General features: G+C 40.5%; 1 protein-coding gene across 6 annotated transcripts in view; it reads left to right on the forward strand.

Annotated features, from left to right (window-relative positions):
• pde10a (phosphodiesterase 10A) overlaps positions 1 to 16,249 on the forward strand; it is a 64,530-nt gene that overhangs the window by 40,797 nt on the left and 7,484 nt on the right. For 2 of the 6 annotated variants that reach the window (XM_035953498.2, XM_035953500.2), the window contains 15 exons: positions 7,245 to 7,273; positions 8,393 to 8,516; positions 9,477 to 9,526; positions 9,623 to 9,763; positions 10,364 to 10,519; positions 11,377 to 11,427; positions 11,982 to 12,040; positions 12,274 to 12,325; positions 12,965 to 13,107; positions 13,426 to 13,518; positions 13,793 to 13,979; positions 14,950 to 15,092; positions 15,428 to 15,511; positions 15,603 to 15,753; positions 15,850 to 16,005. In XM_035953498.2, the coding sequence (XP_035809391.1) occupies positions 7,245 to 7,273; positions 8,393 to 8,516; positions 9,477 to 9,526; positions 9,623 to 9,763; positions 10,364 to 10,519; positions 11,377 to 11,427; positions 11,982 to 12,040; positions 12,274 to 12,325; positions 12,965 to 13,107; positions 13,426 to 13,518; positions 13,793 to 13,979; positions 14,950 to 15,092; positions 15,428 to 15,511; positions 15,603 to 15,753; positions 15,850 to 16,005 (1,619 nt within the window). Of the gene's footprint in view, positions 1 to 5,911; positions 6,092 to 7,244; positions 7,274 to 7,313; positions 8,122 to 8,392; positions 8,517 to 9,476; positions 9,527 to 9,622; positions 9,764 to 10,363; positions 10,520 to 11,376; positions 11,428 to 11,981; positions 12,041 to 12,273; positions 12,326 to 12,964; positions 13,108 to 13,425; positions 13,519 to 13,792; positions 13,980 to 14,949; positions 15,093 to 15,427; positions 15,512 to 15,602; positions 15,754 to 15,849; positions 16,006 to 16,249 lie in introns of those variants that run through there. The other 4 variants (XM_023281597.3, XM_023281598.3, XM_055018611.1 and 1 more) reach the window with 3 other exon arrangements.

The raw sequence follows: 16,249 nt of genomic DNA on the forward strand, positions 1-16,249 counted from the left end.
AATATCTATAGAAATCACCTTGGCCAGTTATGGTATTATCTTATTTGTAATTTCTTTATTTTTGATCTGCCAGTGGGACTCGAGATGGAAATTAGCCGAATGGCTACAGTCTCTCATATTTACACCTGTGGACAAAATTGTGGGTACCCCTCGGTTAATGGAAGAAAAACCCACAATGGTCACAGAAATATTTTGAATCTGACAAACGTAATAATAAATAATAATTCTATGAAAATTAACCAATGAAAATCAGATGTTGCTTTTGAACCGTGGTTCAACAGAATTATTCTAAAAAATAAACTCTTGAAACAGGCCTGGACAAAAATGATGGTACCACTAGAAAAGACTGAAAATAATGTGACCATAGGGACATGTTCAATCAAGGTGTGTCCTCTAATTAGCATCACAGGTGTCTACAAACTTGTAATCAGTTAGTTGGCCTATTTATAGGGTTACAGTAGTCACTGTGCTGTTTGGTGACATGGTGTGTACCACACTAAACATGGACCAGAGGAGCAAAGGAGAGAGTTGTCTCAGGAGATTAGAAAGAAAATTATAGACAAGCATGTTAAAGGTAAAGGCTATAAGACCATCTCCAAGCAGCTTGATGTTCCTGTGACTACAGTTGCACATATTATTCAGAAATTTAAGATCCATGGGACTGTAGCCAACCTCCCTGGATGTGGCCACAGGAGGAAAATTGATGACAAATGGAAGAGATGGATAATACGAATGGTAACAAAAGAGCCCAGAACAACCTCTAAAGACATTAAAGGTGAACTCCAAGGTCAAGGTACATCAGTGTCAGCTCGCACCATCCGTCGTTGTTTGAGCCAAAGTGGACTTCATGGGAGACGACCAAGGAGGACACTATTGTTGAAAACAAATCATAAAAAAGCCAGACTGGAATTTGCCAAACTGCATGTTGACAAGCCACAAAGCTTCTGGGAGAATGTCCTATGGACAGACGAGACAAAACTGGAACTTTTTGGCACATCAGGTCTATGTTCACAGACGCAAAAATGAAGCATATGAAGAAAAGAACACTGTCCCTACTGTGAAACATGGAGGAGGCTCTGTTATGTTCTGGGGCTGCTTTGCTGCATCTGGCACAGGGTGTCTTGAATCTGTGCAGGGTACAATGAAATCTCATGACTATCAAGGTATTCTAGAGAGAAATGTGCTGCCCAGTGTCAGAAAGCTTGGTCTCAGTCGCAGGTCATGGGTCTTGCAACAGGATAATGAGCCAAAACACACAGCTAAAAACAGCCAAGAATGGCTAAGAGGAAAACATTGGACTATTCTGAAGTGGCCTCTATGAGCCCTGATCTAAATCCTATTGAACATCTGTGGAAGGAGCTGAAACATGCCGTCTGGAGAAGGAACCCTTCAAACCTGAGACAACTGGAGCAGTCTGTTCATGAGGAGTGGACCAGAATACCTGCTGAGAGGTGCAGAAGTCTCATTGACAGTTACAGAAATGGTTTGATTGCAGTGATTGCCTCAAAGGGTTGTGCAACAAAATAATAATTTAAGGGTACCATAATTTTTGTCCAGGCCTGTTTCATGGGTGTATTTTTTAAAATAATTCTGTTAAACCACGGTTCAAATGCAATGTCTGATTTTCATTGGTTAATTTTCATAGAATTTTTATTTATTATTACTTTTGTCAAATTCAAATTATTTCTGTGACCATTGTGGGTTTTTCTTTCATTAACCAAGGGGTACCAACAATTTTGTCCACATGTGTATGTGGAAATGTACATTAATACAAACTGTCCCATTAAAAAAAAAAAAAAAAAAAAAAAAACATAAACACACAGTATATAAAAGTACTGTCTGTCTTAGTCAGACTATGTGAGACTTTTTGGTCTGGAAGTTCTGCTTATGCAAGTCGTGTTGAATAAAGGGTCTGTTATTGTTGATGCATTTTAAACTATGCATAATGCAATTTGTTTGCACTTCCGTGGTTTGTTCTTAGATTAGCTGTCCCATTCATATTCTTTATAAGACTTGAATGAATTATTTTCTGTAAACAAATCCTTTAATGTTCGGTCAAATTGATTTTTTTATTCCTGGAAAACAGAAAAAAAACAGCTTACACTTCCATCTAAGAACTAGCAAACAGCAAGTATTTTGGGTTTTATTTGGTCTATGAAAAATGTGTGAGTAATCGGTTGTGAAATTTGTCTATCAATAAATTGAATAATCGGCTCAGCAAAACAAAATAGATCAGTCAGACTTCCGGCCTGATCAGTAATGGAGAGCTTTGTAAAAGCCTGAGTCTCTGGCCTTTCTGGGCTCCAGAGGGCAAGAGTTGGGCCCAGCTGTTAAGCAGCTGATACTGTTTCTCAGATGCGTTTAGAGGCCAGTCACAGGCAGACAAAGATGTGCTTGTGTAGCAGAACCTCATACCAACTGCTGTTATAAGAGCACTGTCTCACCTGCAGGGCTTTCCATCAGGAGGAGGAGGAGGAAGTACCCAGTGCGGCTGAAAACATTTGTCTGTGTAGTCTGAACTAAAATGAAATGCTAAACCAAACATTTTAGTCCTTGAAAAGTAGAAAGAAGTGTTTTTTGAATGAATCATCTCAGATAGTAAATGTGAGAAATTTACAACAAATATAAAAATACAAATGTATAAAGCAAGTGGCGGTAGCTGTAGGCAAACAGGAAGTGTGGTGCAGAAGAAGAAGACTGCTGCTGCTTTTAGAAGCTGCACATCCTGCATGCAACAGGTCGATGCAGGACAACGACTAGGTCGACGCATATTGACCGCTGAGTCACTGCTAGCTGACCGTCCTGTGAGAGACGGTGTATCTGTGGCGGCAGATCAATAAAGCGCCCATCAAGTATCGTACGCATTAGACGCAGCTGACAGAGACATTTTCGCCCAGGGCTGCTCATGTCTTCTCGTTCTTCACATCGTTTATCACCACAGACCTTTGCACTTGTATGTCAGCTACAGGTTTTGTCTGTTGTTAGGCCCTTAACAGTACAGTCTGTCAATCTATCTGTAATTTTTTACACTTCAGTACCTCAAAAGATTTTAAAATTGTGAATTTTTGAATGTTTCATTTCACACTGAAAACAACTTTAGCCTTAGAAACAGCAGATAAGGCTTCATACCGCAGTAAACAGTGTAATAATAAATAACAAACCCAGCCATGAGCAACATTTTACAGTAGGGGCTTTCATCTAATCTTTTAATGAAATTATCAGCAAACCCAGTTGAATAGATATAGACTCTTTGTCTGCTTTGCTGTGCTTAGAGTATGCAGCTTTCCTCTAATGGCCAAATCTTTTTGCAGGAAAAACATCTATTATGAATGTAAATCTAGCAGTTTGATAAGAGAACCCATACATAAACTTGAAACAATCAATGGAGGTCTTGTGCTTTTTTTTTTTTTTTTTTTTATCTTTTCCCCATCAGCTACCCAAACGTCCTGCTTAGATGTGGAAACTTTACACCATGAATTCAATACGATATTGCGTGTGTGTAGTGTGAAAGAGATTTTACGATATTGCTGGTCTTGGGATGTTGGGGCAAGATAAAATTTTTAGATGAAGACTCAGGAGATGTCACGCTGATCCCAAACATTTGACCTGACTGGGTGAGCAATGAGCACCTGATGCATTTCAGCAACATAACATATGCTAACAGTGTACTCAAAGCATCAAACTACTACAATAACCACAAGGCTTCCTCATTCTGTAAGCATTAAAGTGGTCGTTCTTTACATTTTATATAGGATTTACCATATCATGTATCATGTATGCATACAATACAACACAGTGCAGCCAAATCTTTTGACTGATGTAGTTCAAGTTCCAAAAAAAAGTTGGACCAGTGTGATAAACTTACTAGAAGAAGTCAGTTGAGTCTCTAGGAGAGCTGCTAGACAGTTGTGTATGTAGCGTTCTCTCCTGAGTGAGCTGGCAGTATATTTTCGAAGAACATGTCAGCGCTCTCTTCCTGTGTTTACTAAAAGCATCGCAGGTCCCCGAAAATATGGGACGCTATCAACAGACTCCTGGTGTCTGTCCCTGCGTTGGTTGGTGACCACATCATATGGTGATTAAGTGCCCAGATTTGTACAAGCACCTGATGCCCACCTTCCTTCTCAGCCCCAGGGAAAGCTAAATCATTAAGGTTAGTCCCATGACACATATCTGATGAAACAGAGATGTTATTGTTGCAAAAACAGGACAGGCATTTTTTAAATATTTTGGTGCTTTCCTTACAAAAAAGAACCACATTTTTCATCCACTTTAATTAACAAAAACAACTGACATACATTGGAGTATATTGCAGCTACTTTTCTGGTATCCAGGAAAAACAGGCATTTGAGAGCCTGCACCTGCTGAATGCGTGCATGACCCTGCATACATGCTTTAAAGAAACTGCTGGAACTGGTCCAGCCAGGCAACTGGTTCAGCACAACCTGATCAGATTTAAAGGGCACCTGCTTTTCTATCTCTACAGTTACAGAGGCACAGTAAGGATCTGCATTTGACCTTACAGTCTATGCCCTGCAAGTACAACTCCTCCCAGTTACTTCTTGGCTCTTTAGACATTTCTGTCTTTTGTTTTGTGTGCACAGAGTGCTCTCTCTGTGGTTCCACTTGGACTGCTGCACGTGAGATGCTGGCAGAGATTGTGTGTCAGTTTGTAATTTGATCTGCAACACCATAAACATAGACTGGTGACTTTTCCTGCAGGAGGGACAATGAAGATTAGGGGATCCTCAGTTCATGGAAGAGGGAATCCCATGTGTTACTGTGTTGAAGAACTTCATCAACAGAGTTCATTGGTTTAGATAAAATTCTGCAATTACATCAACATTTTGTTGATAGATCTGTTGTTGCTGTATGAATCAGCATTGCTGGAGTCATTGGCACTGCAATGCTTTACAGTGAAAAGTCAACATGTTATGTACCTCAGTTATTTAGCAAATAAAGGCCAAAGATTGTACATTTAATATCACTTATTGTAGATAGTACTACAGGAATAAAATTAGAGATTTTTGCAGGACTTACAGCTGCATCACCTGTTGAGTCTTTATGTTTTAGTCTCCATATATTTGGCTCTAAAGTGACAGTCCTGACTCCACCCTGCCACCCTCCAGTGAACGTTCCTCCCATGGCTGAGGAGAGAGATGGGACAGTTTTCCTACAACAGCCAAGTAGGTGAGGGGGGCCTGAGAGCTGAGAGTTCAGGTCATGGAGCAAGAAAGCCTCTTCTGCTGCTAGCTTGAAGTTACCCAGGCATCTTCACATGTTGCTTTTGCCATCGAACACCACGGACACTGGGGCAATGTACATCTAGTTTAAATTAAATAATCTGGATCCAAATAAGCAGTGGGTATTACATTTCCTGCAGTGTTTATGCATTGCTTTTCATCTTTGTGGTCAAATTATTTACACAGTGGTCTTTCTCAAACAGTTTTCACAGAACTCGCGTATCATTTTGCATTGTATATGCTATGCATACTGTGTACACATCCCATACTGCATTACATCAAGCTGCATTTATTTCAAATTGATACACCATAGATAAGCAAATAAAAAAAGTCATGCAGTTAGTGAGCTAAAAACAGCAACTCTGTTTGACTGTCTGTTTTTGTCTGCCATCTGTTTCCAATGTGTCTCCTGCTACAGACAGTTCAAAGATGAAATGAAGGGTATGATAGGGTTGTTCTCCATTTTTGTTTAGCAAAATTCAACAATAATCATTGGTTTTTAACTATGTCAAAAAATGGGTGGTGTTGGACTTCTCTAACAAATGCAGACCAGTAACACTGTCAAATTTACCTTTCAAAGAGATTTGTGTCTGAATATTCTAGGCCTCAACAAGTCACTATAAAAAAGATTCTGTCTGAAAAACTCTGTATTTTTCCTTTTTTCAAAGGGGTTTGAAGTCCTTTTCAAGTACAGCTCTCCGTCCTCTGATTGACGTCATGCCCGGCCAGGGGTTCACTCTAAAATAGGTCTCATGGCTAAGTTAGGAAACTCATAGCATACTGGAAGAATGTTTAAAACAACAAACACTGTAGCTGGCTGTAATTTCTTTCTTCACATGTTCAAAGAGGTATGTTTCAAAAGAGGACCAGCTCACCTCAGTGGATGTTTCTAAAATCTGCCCAGCTTCTTGCATGGTTTGATCACATGAAAAATTTATCAAAGAGATCTAAACAGTCACTGGTCTTGTGTGCCGTTGACCCACGTGTGATGAAGAACTGCTTGAGCTGTGTGAATTGTTTTATTTTCATCCCAAATAGCGCTCCCAGACTATAAGTCCAGAAAGTGTTATGATTGGCTGAAGCCTTCATTAATATCACATACTTCAGTATCTACATCCAAAGGCAACAGTCATATGCCTGCTGTCTCTCCAGCAGCATGAAATCACACCAGGAATTTGCAATTGAGGCCACAATTTTTTGCACTTGTCAAGTTAAATGACTGTTGCTTCTATACCTGTTTTCAAAGCAGCACAATTAAAGCAAACATCTCCCTGCATCTAAAAAATAAAATGCTAATCCCATATTTATACATAATGTGTATTAATCCTCTAAATACTGCAAGCTTTTTGCATTTGTTCATTTACTGAGGGCAGCATATGCTTTTGCCTATTTGCTGCTTGCAGTGTTGGATCTTTGTAATCCATCAATGTGTAAATCCACTGCAGTGTCCAAACAGACACCATGGATTTCAGCCTGTTGCTTTTAAGCTTTTTTAATTCCAACAGCAATGACTGCCTTCACATTTGCATAGTTTCTCAGTCTGGACATGTAGCATTTATAATGCAAGTATTTCATGAAGTATTTTGCATTTTGGTGGCTCATTGGCAGTGGGATGTAAGAATTGCTCCCCAGTTCATTAACACAAACTAAGCCTATATGAAATCCTTTTCACAACAGTATGTAAGTTTAGCCAACCAACTCCCACTGTGGCCACAAGTGATAATTAATGGTAGATACATGGAAAAGCAATGTAGCGGCAAGAGTCCATAACAGCTGGTAGCAAAAGTGAGTTTGTGAATACGGCAAGGATGCATCTGTTGTGGGAGGAAAAATGTTTTGTTTTGTCTGAGAAGTGACTTCTCACTCAAAAACCTGAGTTTGCACATATCCCGATTCTTCATGTCTCACTGACTGTTCAAAATATCAGATCACATCCTAAAGCAGATTCTGACTTTGGTTCAGGTTGGATTTTTTTTAACATTGTGACTTTTCTCTTTACAGATGACACATCAGCTAAAGAAGTCAGCAGGGTAGGTTTTTGCTTAATTTCATTTGCACACGTTTTTGTGATGAGGCACAAAACTAACCTTAGTGATGATTTGAGTCAGGATTCAGGACTGTGCCTGAACTAATTCATGGTCAGTGCAAATTACACAACTACACACTTGGACAACAGTTTTGTATGTCCTCCTGCTTACTTTCTGTAGAACAGTGCCTTTCGGTGACTTTGTCATATTGATGTAAAAATGTAAAAAGCTTGAAATAGTTTTAGTGTTTTCCAACAGTAGAGTTGTCCAGGTTCTGAGCGTGCAGGTTGGTGTCAAGCAGACAAGTATTAGCAGTAACAAGAAACAATGTGCATGTGTTGCTGCATTGTAAACTGGTCACGTGTGACACAGTTGGCAGAAATAATCCTGGAAAGAGTATATCTCCTTGCTACACATATGTTCACACCTTTGTCATTCACACCATTAGGAGGCTGTGTGTCAGCGCCCACAGCGGAGCCCCGAGGCTGCATAGAAGACACACTCACACAGACACACAGGGAAAATAAAACGAGGTCCACTCGACCCCTCAGTGCGTCATCCATACGTCTGTGCAAACAGGATGTGGGAGGATAGAAGGCGTCCCGTGGGTGAAGCTTTCTAGTGCGCCACTCTCCCTGCTATCCTGTCCTCACCCTCTCTGCAGGCGCAGAAATAGACGGCTCTCTGGCCCCGTACAAGGCAGGAGGTCTGCCTCTTATGTAACCACACTTTTAAGCCGAGGCTGAGCAGCAGAGTTTGCCAGCGCTCTAATCAGAACTGCGGGGCTCCGTTGGCCTCCTCTCGGGACCGCAGGGGGATCCCTTAGCGAGAAAACAGCAGTGAAGAGGAGTGTAAGGGTGGGGCGATGGGAGGGTAATGTTATGATGAATGGCTTTGTCTTTGTGAATGGCAAGAAGGTAAGCCACTTCCATTCAAAAAAAAAAAAGATGGAAAAATCTAGCTATTTGCTGTCTGCTGCAGTAATTTAAGACCGGATGCAGCACAGACTGCAGGTTGTTGTCAGGTTTTTTTCTCTGTCGTAGCACTTGCTGAATTTTGAAATTCAATCTCGGTGTTTATGGGAGAATGTGGAGTTGCAATTTCTGTGTGTCTTGTGTCCAGCAGTACCAGGACACAAATATGCAGGGTGTGGTGTACGAACTCAACAGCTACATGGAGCAGCGCCTGGACACTGGAGGAGACAACAAACTCCTGCTCTATGAGTTGTGCAACATCATCAAAACAGGTAAAAAATAGAAATCATCCAGATTGTTGATCCTCTCAATAACCCAAAGTAACACTGAAAGCAGATATTTTTAGATAAAAAAAAAAAAATTTTAAAATTCCTGCTTGATTATGACAAATATTTGCAAAAACATCTCAATGAGCTTCGGGTCAAATACTTTAAATACCACTGCAGCAACTGGAAAAAGGAGGAGAGGGATTTTCTGTGGTGCATATTCTCAGAAATTACACAGAGGTTTTGTTAGTTTAAAGTCAAATTTAGTGTGTTTTTCTGACACCACCTTGCGTGCTGCAGTAAACCCCGCCCACATGGTGATTTAATGAGGAAAACAAAACAAGCAATGAGAGAATTATTTGCAAGGGCATGGTCACAGTTCCTCATTCAGCCTAGCAAACCAAATTTGTGTTTAGTCATTGAAGGATCCAAAAAACTAGAAGAACCATTTTATTTTAATTATTAATTGATCAATCTATCCAATGTGTGCTTTAGTTTCAATTCCCTAATATTACTCCATGAAGTTGGACCAAGATGGACTTAAGTGTATCCTTCTATCCCTGACAGGTATTCTGTATTTTATAATATCTCCGTGAACTGAGCCTGACCAAAAAAAAGGATCTGTTCACCCAAACCACATCAGTCATTAACTTCTTGATCATTTGTGTATTGACTGCTCCACCAGCCTCTCTGTTGTCACATTGTGTGATAACATGACCTATATATCAGTGTGAAATGGGACTGGAAAGGAGGACTGGGAATGAGTTGAACTGGATGATAGTCAAAGCCCTCGGTCAAAGTACCCTTCCTGTTATGTAGGACATTGTTAATAGATTTTTATTAGACTGTAACTGGACTGTTGTCTCCTTGTCACACTTTTCCACCTGTATGAGAGAACACAGTACATCACAGAAATACACTTACAGCTAATCTCATTTATTACCTGTGTGTCTCTTATATCTACAGCAACAAAAGCTGATGGATTTGCACTTTACTTCTTGGGAGAATGCAACAATGTGAGTGCAGAGGACTTGATTACATTTTATCCACTAATATATGTGTGTATGTGTGACTGTGTTTCACCTCCTGCTCTCATCTATGGTTCTCAACAGAGTTTATGTTTATTCACTCCAACGGGGGCCAAGGATGGCCCTCCAAGCCTCATCCCCTCTGGCCCCATCACATTTGGGACAACCATTGCCGCCCATGTTGCCAAGACTCGCAAAACACTTCTGGTAGAGGACATCATGGGGGTACGGCAGCTTTCTTGCAAGCAGAGCAGATTTATCCTTTACAGTAATCACACATTTCACTGCATTGCTGTAATGTTTCAGATTACATATCTCTTTATGCCCTCTCTCTATATATTTCATTAAATCATCTTTTTTCATCAACACTAGTATTGATGTACTGAGCACCATCAAGCTAAAAGCATGTTGACTTCATGGATGAGTTGCCTGTTTAGTCACATTACAGATAATAAAACATCAGGGACTTTTCCAACTAGAGGCCCAGTCTATTCATTCACACTTCACAGAGAAGATTTTTTAAGCCCGAAATGCTTTCAAATTCAATAAACTATCATCAAAAGTGCTCTACATATCTACAAAAGGTACCATGAATCATGTGACTTTTGACTAAGATGCATATTCATTAGTGAAATTCTTAAAAAATACTTGAACACATGAGACAGTCAAGAAACAGTCGAGGTGTAAATGGTGCATAGTGGCAAGCATGGTAGCCGAGTCAGAAATAGAAATTTCCTTGTCATCTTCATCCATCAATGCACCAGCTTTGTTCAAACTCCTGTATACTTCACCCAGTACTAACCTCCACTGGTCTCCATGTGGCAGGACGAGCGTTTCCCCGACGGCACAGGGCAGGACTCAGGGATCCATGTTCACTCTGTCCTGTGCCTCCCCATCCTCACTGCCATCGGGGACCTCATTGCCATCCTGGAGCTGCATCGGCACTGGGGCAAGGAGCCCTTCAACCTCAGCCACCAGGAGGTCAGTCTGACCCAGACAAAACACCCCAAGAGTGGGAGGCTGGAGCAAGGCTCACAGAACTACAGTTAGCCTGGTATTACTCTTAATCTGGGTCTGTTTAAGATCTCTGTTAGCTTTGTGGGGGTCAGTTTATTGTGGAAAATGCTTCCTAGCGGTGTCTCCAAGGACTTCCTACTACATCCTAATAAAATACATTCTGTGAATGCCATTGCTGTGAGCTAGAAAGTTACTTACATACAGTTACGCTTCGAAGAATCAAATTTAAAGTATTTTGAACTTTGCAGAAACCATGTCTGGACAACATATTTAATTCATGTGATTTCTAGATTTTGCACTTTTATAAACAACTCAGCACTTTTGGTTTAATCCAGAATATGTTACTGAAACCAGAATATAGAAGTTAGAAGTTTTTGGGGAATTTTTTTGTTGTCTTTAAATTTGCATAATTTTGTGTTTTGAGAGATAAAAGACACAAAAATACTTAGTGGGATTGAGGGAACCTGCAGAGTTGCATGATAATTCTCTGTGCATTTGTTGCAAAAAGCCGCTCCATTCATTCCATTAACAATTAAACTCTTTTTCATACATTTTTAATGGTGCAGCTTTAATTTTGTATTGCTTAAATGTTAAAACACTATACAGATGCAGCAGTTTTGCAGGTGTGAGTCTGATTCCCTAGAGTGACAGTGAATTTATGGGTTAACTGGCCTGATGTGCACAACGGATAATTATGTTGAAATATGTAGAAATAAGTACAGATTAAACCAGGAAAAATCTGTAATAGTGTGTGTTTGTTAATTGTGATGCATATTTTTTTTCTGCAGTTCATTTAAACCAAGCTTCACTTTCTTTTCCAGGTTGCAACAGCTAATTTAGCTTGGGCATCAGTTGCCATTCATCAAGTACAGGTGAGCAACCCTCCACGGAGGATTGATTTGAATTTTAAAAAACTGTACATTGCAGCAGATGCACTGTAGTGTAATATTTCACTGGGAACAAGGTGAAGCCTATCCGTCCCACTTATTTCGTTCTTGGATGACTTTGTTTGTTCCGGTTCTGCACTGGTGTTTTTAATGGGGAAGTCCACTGTGTACAGGAACTGGGTTGTCACTGGGCCCAGTCCAATCAACTAAGCCATAGATTCAACAAACAGCTCCTCAAGGACGTCATTATGCCCCAGTGCTGTCTTTATATGAACAGATAGCATAACACCTCAGAGAAGCAACGTCCCACTGCAGCGCTGGCCACAATGGACCTCTGAGCCTCAGTGCAGCTCTGCAGCACTCCTGGGTTACCGTTAAGACACTCTGTTGTTGCTCAAAGTCCTGAAGGTGGCCCACAGCCAAGTGTGTAGATGGCAAGCGGGTTTGTTTGCGGTGCGTGCAGGATGCTGAATGTGTTCTCTGGGAAATATTTGATATGTCTGTGTGCCTGATCATGACCTATTTTTCTTTGTTGCTAGGTGTGCAGAGGCCTCGCCAAACAGACTGAGCTCAATGACTTCCTACTAGATGTGTCAAAGTAAGACCTGCTCCTAGGGCAGTTTCCCTCACACAAAATAAATGCTGATGCTCTGAGTTTAGTCTGACAAATTCAAGATATGGCAGGGAAAAGGCTAAATACAACTTTGTACTCACACAGCAGATGAAATTACTACATTTTAGGCAGCTTAGCCTTCATGTCTTGAATGTGAACGTCATCAGAGCTTCCCATTTGTCAAACATCTCAATGCATCATTTCTTCTTTTCGCACAGAACATACTTTGATAACATTGTGGCAATAGATTCTCTACTTGAACATATTATGGTGAGTGTGATTTCTGCAAGTACATGTTCATTCACATTGTCTTCAAGGCTACACATCCTACGAGTGTTTGTTATTATGTTATGTGTTTTAAGAAAAGATAGCAATGCTGTATTAATACAGATACTCAAACTGCTAATGTTTCCTCGTAGTATTTGGCATTTATTGTATAAAATATTGTCAGTAATAGTACTTTTCATAATAGTTATTCACCATTAATCAGTTATTCATTATAAATATAATCGATACTGTACGTAGCTAAAATAAATACATGTATAGACTTAAAGGCTCAACATAAGAATGTCTAAATCTAAAACAGATATGAATTGGGTGAGAGTAAAACATGATTTTCCTATTTCTTTTACAGAAACCCACTTCTTTCTTTGTGTGTTTTTGGTTGCCTTGTGACTCTGGTGTCATCTGGTTCAAACACTAAAGTGAACTAAGATGACCTGTAGTTAAACTGTGTGTGTTTGTAACTCTCTCCATCTACTTGTTCTATCCAAACCTACTAAAACCGCAGTGATATATTGGATTTAATTCAGTTGCGGAGGTTAGAAGTAATCTACCATGTTTTTCTTTTTTGTTCTTCCAAACCCGCAGTATCGCTAATATGGTTCTGTCCCTGGTGTTGTTTTGCAGATATATGCAAAAAACCTGGTGAATGCAGACAGGTGCGCACTCTTCCAGGTAGATCACAACAACAAAGAACTGTACTCTGACCTGTTTGACATTGGGGAAGAGAAAGAAGGCAAACCTGTCTTTAGGAAAACCAAAGAAATTAGGTGTGTAAGATTTCTACTTTCCTTTACAATGTGCTGCTATGACAGTGTGCTCATTGTACTTTGACAATGTCTCTGCTTCTGTTTGATTTTCTACAGTGTCGTTGATTAGAACAATAAAATGCTTCCAATAATGAATAAGAAGAAGAATGTTCAGTAAAAGAATTGGGGGAAATTCAAATTGATTATGTGCCATATTACATAATCACTTTTGTAAATGTCTCACATGGATTTTCATTGTTGATTTAATAATGATTTTATAAAGCGGACTTTCACTCATCTGCCAGCAAGTTAACTCCTCTCACTCCTCTTTCTCTACAGGTTTTCTATAGACAAGGGAATAGCTGGCCAAGTGGCTCGGACAGGGGAAGTCTTAAATATCCCAGATGCCTATGCAGATCCACGGTTCAACCGGTAAGCTGCCTCTGATATTACTTAGCTTTCCATTATCTTTGATTAACTTATTCTTTAAGTTATGCTATGACCTGTCCTAAAAAAATTGTTTTAGTGTGTTTTTCGTATTCAGTTGTGTTTTGGATATAAAAAACCCACTATGCATTCTACTACTGATTACAGAGACCTTCAGTATACACAATTCCTATAGTACGTTATGAGTCACGATGACTCACAAAATTAACATAATGATCCATGTTAAACTGATGTTTTATTTATTTTTTTTCCCTAACAGAGAGGTGGACCTTAAAACTGGCTACACCACACGGAACATCCTGTGCATGCCTATTGTGAGCAGGGGGACCGTTATAGGTGTGGTGCAGATGGTGAACAAGCTAAGCGGAAGTGCCTTCACTAAAACTGATGAGAACAACTTTAAGATGTTTGCTGTCTTTTGTGCCCTGGCCTTACACTGTGCAAATGTGAGTACATCACAATAAAATATGTAAAAGTCTAACTGAGATGCTCCAACAGCAAAAACATCATTTGTTCCTTTTAGGTCTGCCTGAGTGAGTCTGCTCTTTGTCTTCTGCACTGTAGATACATTATGTGGAGATTACATAATTGGCCTACTTCATGAGCATAAGTACTTGATTCTGACTGGCTTATTTTCAGATAACTGCAACTTCGACGTAATGGCCTCATCATCACATACTCCTAGCTGGAGGGCTTTTTGTAGCTGTTAATAGACTGTGGATTTCCCTGTTTGCAAGAGTAGAAATGAAATTTCTTTAAGACAAAGATAACGCAGTTACTATTTAATCTGTGGGTTCCCTTAAAATATGAATAAACACAGATAATTACCCCTTACATGGAACACAGACATTTCATGAATCATGCGAACTCTCCAAAGCCTGCATTGTGTGGTCTCTCTGTAAAAAGCCTCTCCTCACTGTGGGGCCTGACTCACCGTCAGTTCGTGCGACAAACTTACGCAGGAGCAGCGTCACAAAGTTAGTTTTAAAATTGATGCGGGATGTTAATATTTCAAGACAAGCAGTCTGCATCCGTCCAGTGACAGGATTTATGTTTAGCTGTAATTTATGCCTCGTGTCTCGAAGGAAACTCACTTTGGCCAGCTCCTGATTCATTGTGATTTACGGTGGAAGGTGTGAGGCCTGGCGCCTGAACCTGACCTGTCTTACTGCCGCTCGTCTGGGACGGGGACAGAGATACAAACCAGATGTGGAGACGCTTTTTTTTGGAGACACATAGATAATAGCTTAACTTTGTCTGACCCTTTTGGAAATTCCGGCAGTAACGCTGAGGGAACCTAACAAACATATAATTTACAGTATTTCTGTGGTATTTATAGCATCGGAGTGTTCAGCTTCTGGTTTGACATTTCAAAAACTAATTCTTGGTCTGTGATTTCCCCGTTTGTCTCTACAGATGTACCACAGGATCCGGCACTCTGAATGCATTTACAGAGTGACGATGGAAAAACTGTCTTATCACAGCATCTGCACATCAGAAGAGTGGAAGACCCTTACCCAGCTCAACCTCCCTGCACCCATTTATAAAGAGATAGAAACGTGAGTGCACCCTCTTGAATGCTTCACCTCCTTTTCTGCTTACGAATTTGCTGCCATGTTAGCTAGAGAGGTTTTCTTCACTATCTCCACCTCTGCTACGAGAAACCTGTGAGCACATGTCTGCGAAAGGGATGATGACAGAGTCCAGACCTGGTTTTTGACATTCTGCAAGACAGAGGAATACACAGTGGAAGAAGGGATGGAGTTTCTGGATGTCAACCTGTCAGTTCAACGCTCTCAGACCTGTGAAGTCCTCACATCTGCGTCTCCTCTCTCCCGCTTGTGTTGTACATGCTAATCTGAAACTGTCCCCCCATGTCTTCCTCCTCCTCCAGGTTCCACTTTGACATCAATCCCTTCGAGGAGATCTGGCCTGCTGTTTTTATCTACATGGTTCATAACTCCTGTGGAAAGACCAGGTAGAGCCGGAACACCATGACAATGTCAGTGTCAGATCTTTACAGAAATTGTTGCTATTGTGTTCATTTTTTTCTTTCTTTCTGTGTGCAGCTTTGAGCTGGAGAAGCTGTGCCGGTTCACCATGTCCGTACGGAAGAACTACCGCCGTGTGCCCTACCACAACTGGAAGCATGCAGTGACGGTGGCACACTGTATGTACGCCATCCTACAGAAAACCTCTGAGATGTTCACAGAGCTAGAGGTTTGCTCCTTGTTGGGTCTGCTAGGATAAAAAATATCATTGGAGGTCCTTATGGGATTTCACAATTTTCTTCTATTCACCCACTCTGTTTTGCAGAAGAAGGGTTTGTTGATAGCCTGTCTGTGCCATGATCTGGACCATCGAGGGTACAGCAATGCTTACCTGCAGAAGTTTGACCATCCACTGGCTGCTCTGTACTCCACCTCCACCATGGAGCAGCACCACTTCTCTCAGACCGTCTCCATCCTGCAGGTAGAGCTCCACTATGCAGAGTTGCTGCACAGCTAAAGTCAACATTTACTCTCTTGATTAAAATATTTAGCATGAAATATTGTACATAACACGTTGTAACCTTCTTATATTTCAAGCAGCATATCTATAACTTTCCTAAAGAACACAAGCGACTAAAGAGTAGAGATAGTGGAAGAAAATAAATAATTCAATTTCACAGGATGTGCCAAATAATGCCACATGTTAACAAACTCCATCAGCAAAG

The sequence above is a fragment of the Amphiprion ocellaris genome, chromosome 16 (assembly GCF_022539595.1).
Source record: "Amphiprion ocellaris isolate individual 3 ecotype Okinawa chromosome 16, ASM2253959v1, whole genome shotgun sequence".
Lineage (NCBI taxonomy): Eukaryota > Metazoa > Chordata > Actinopteri > Pomacentridae > Amphiprion > Amphiprion ocellaris.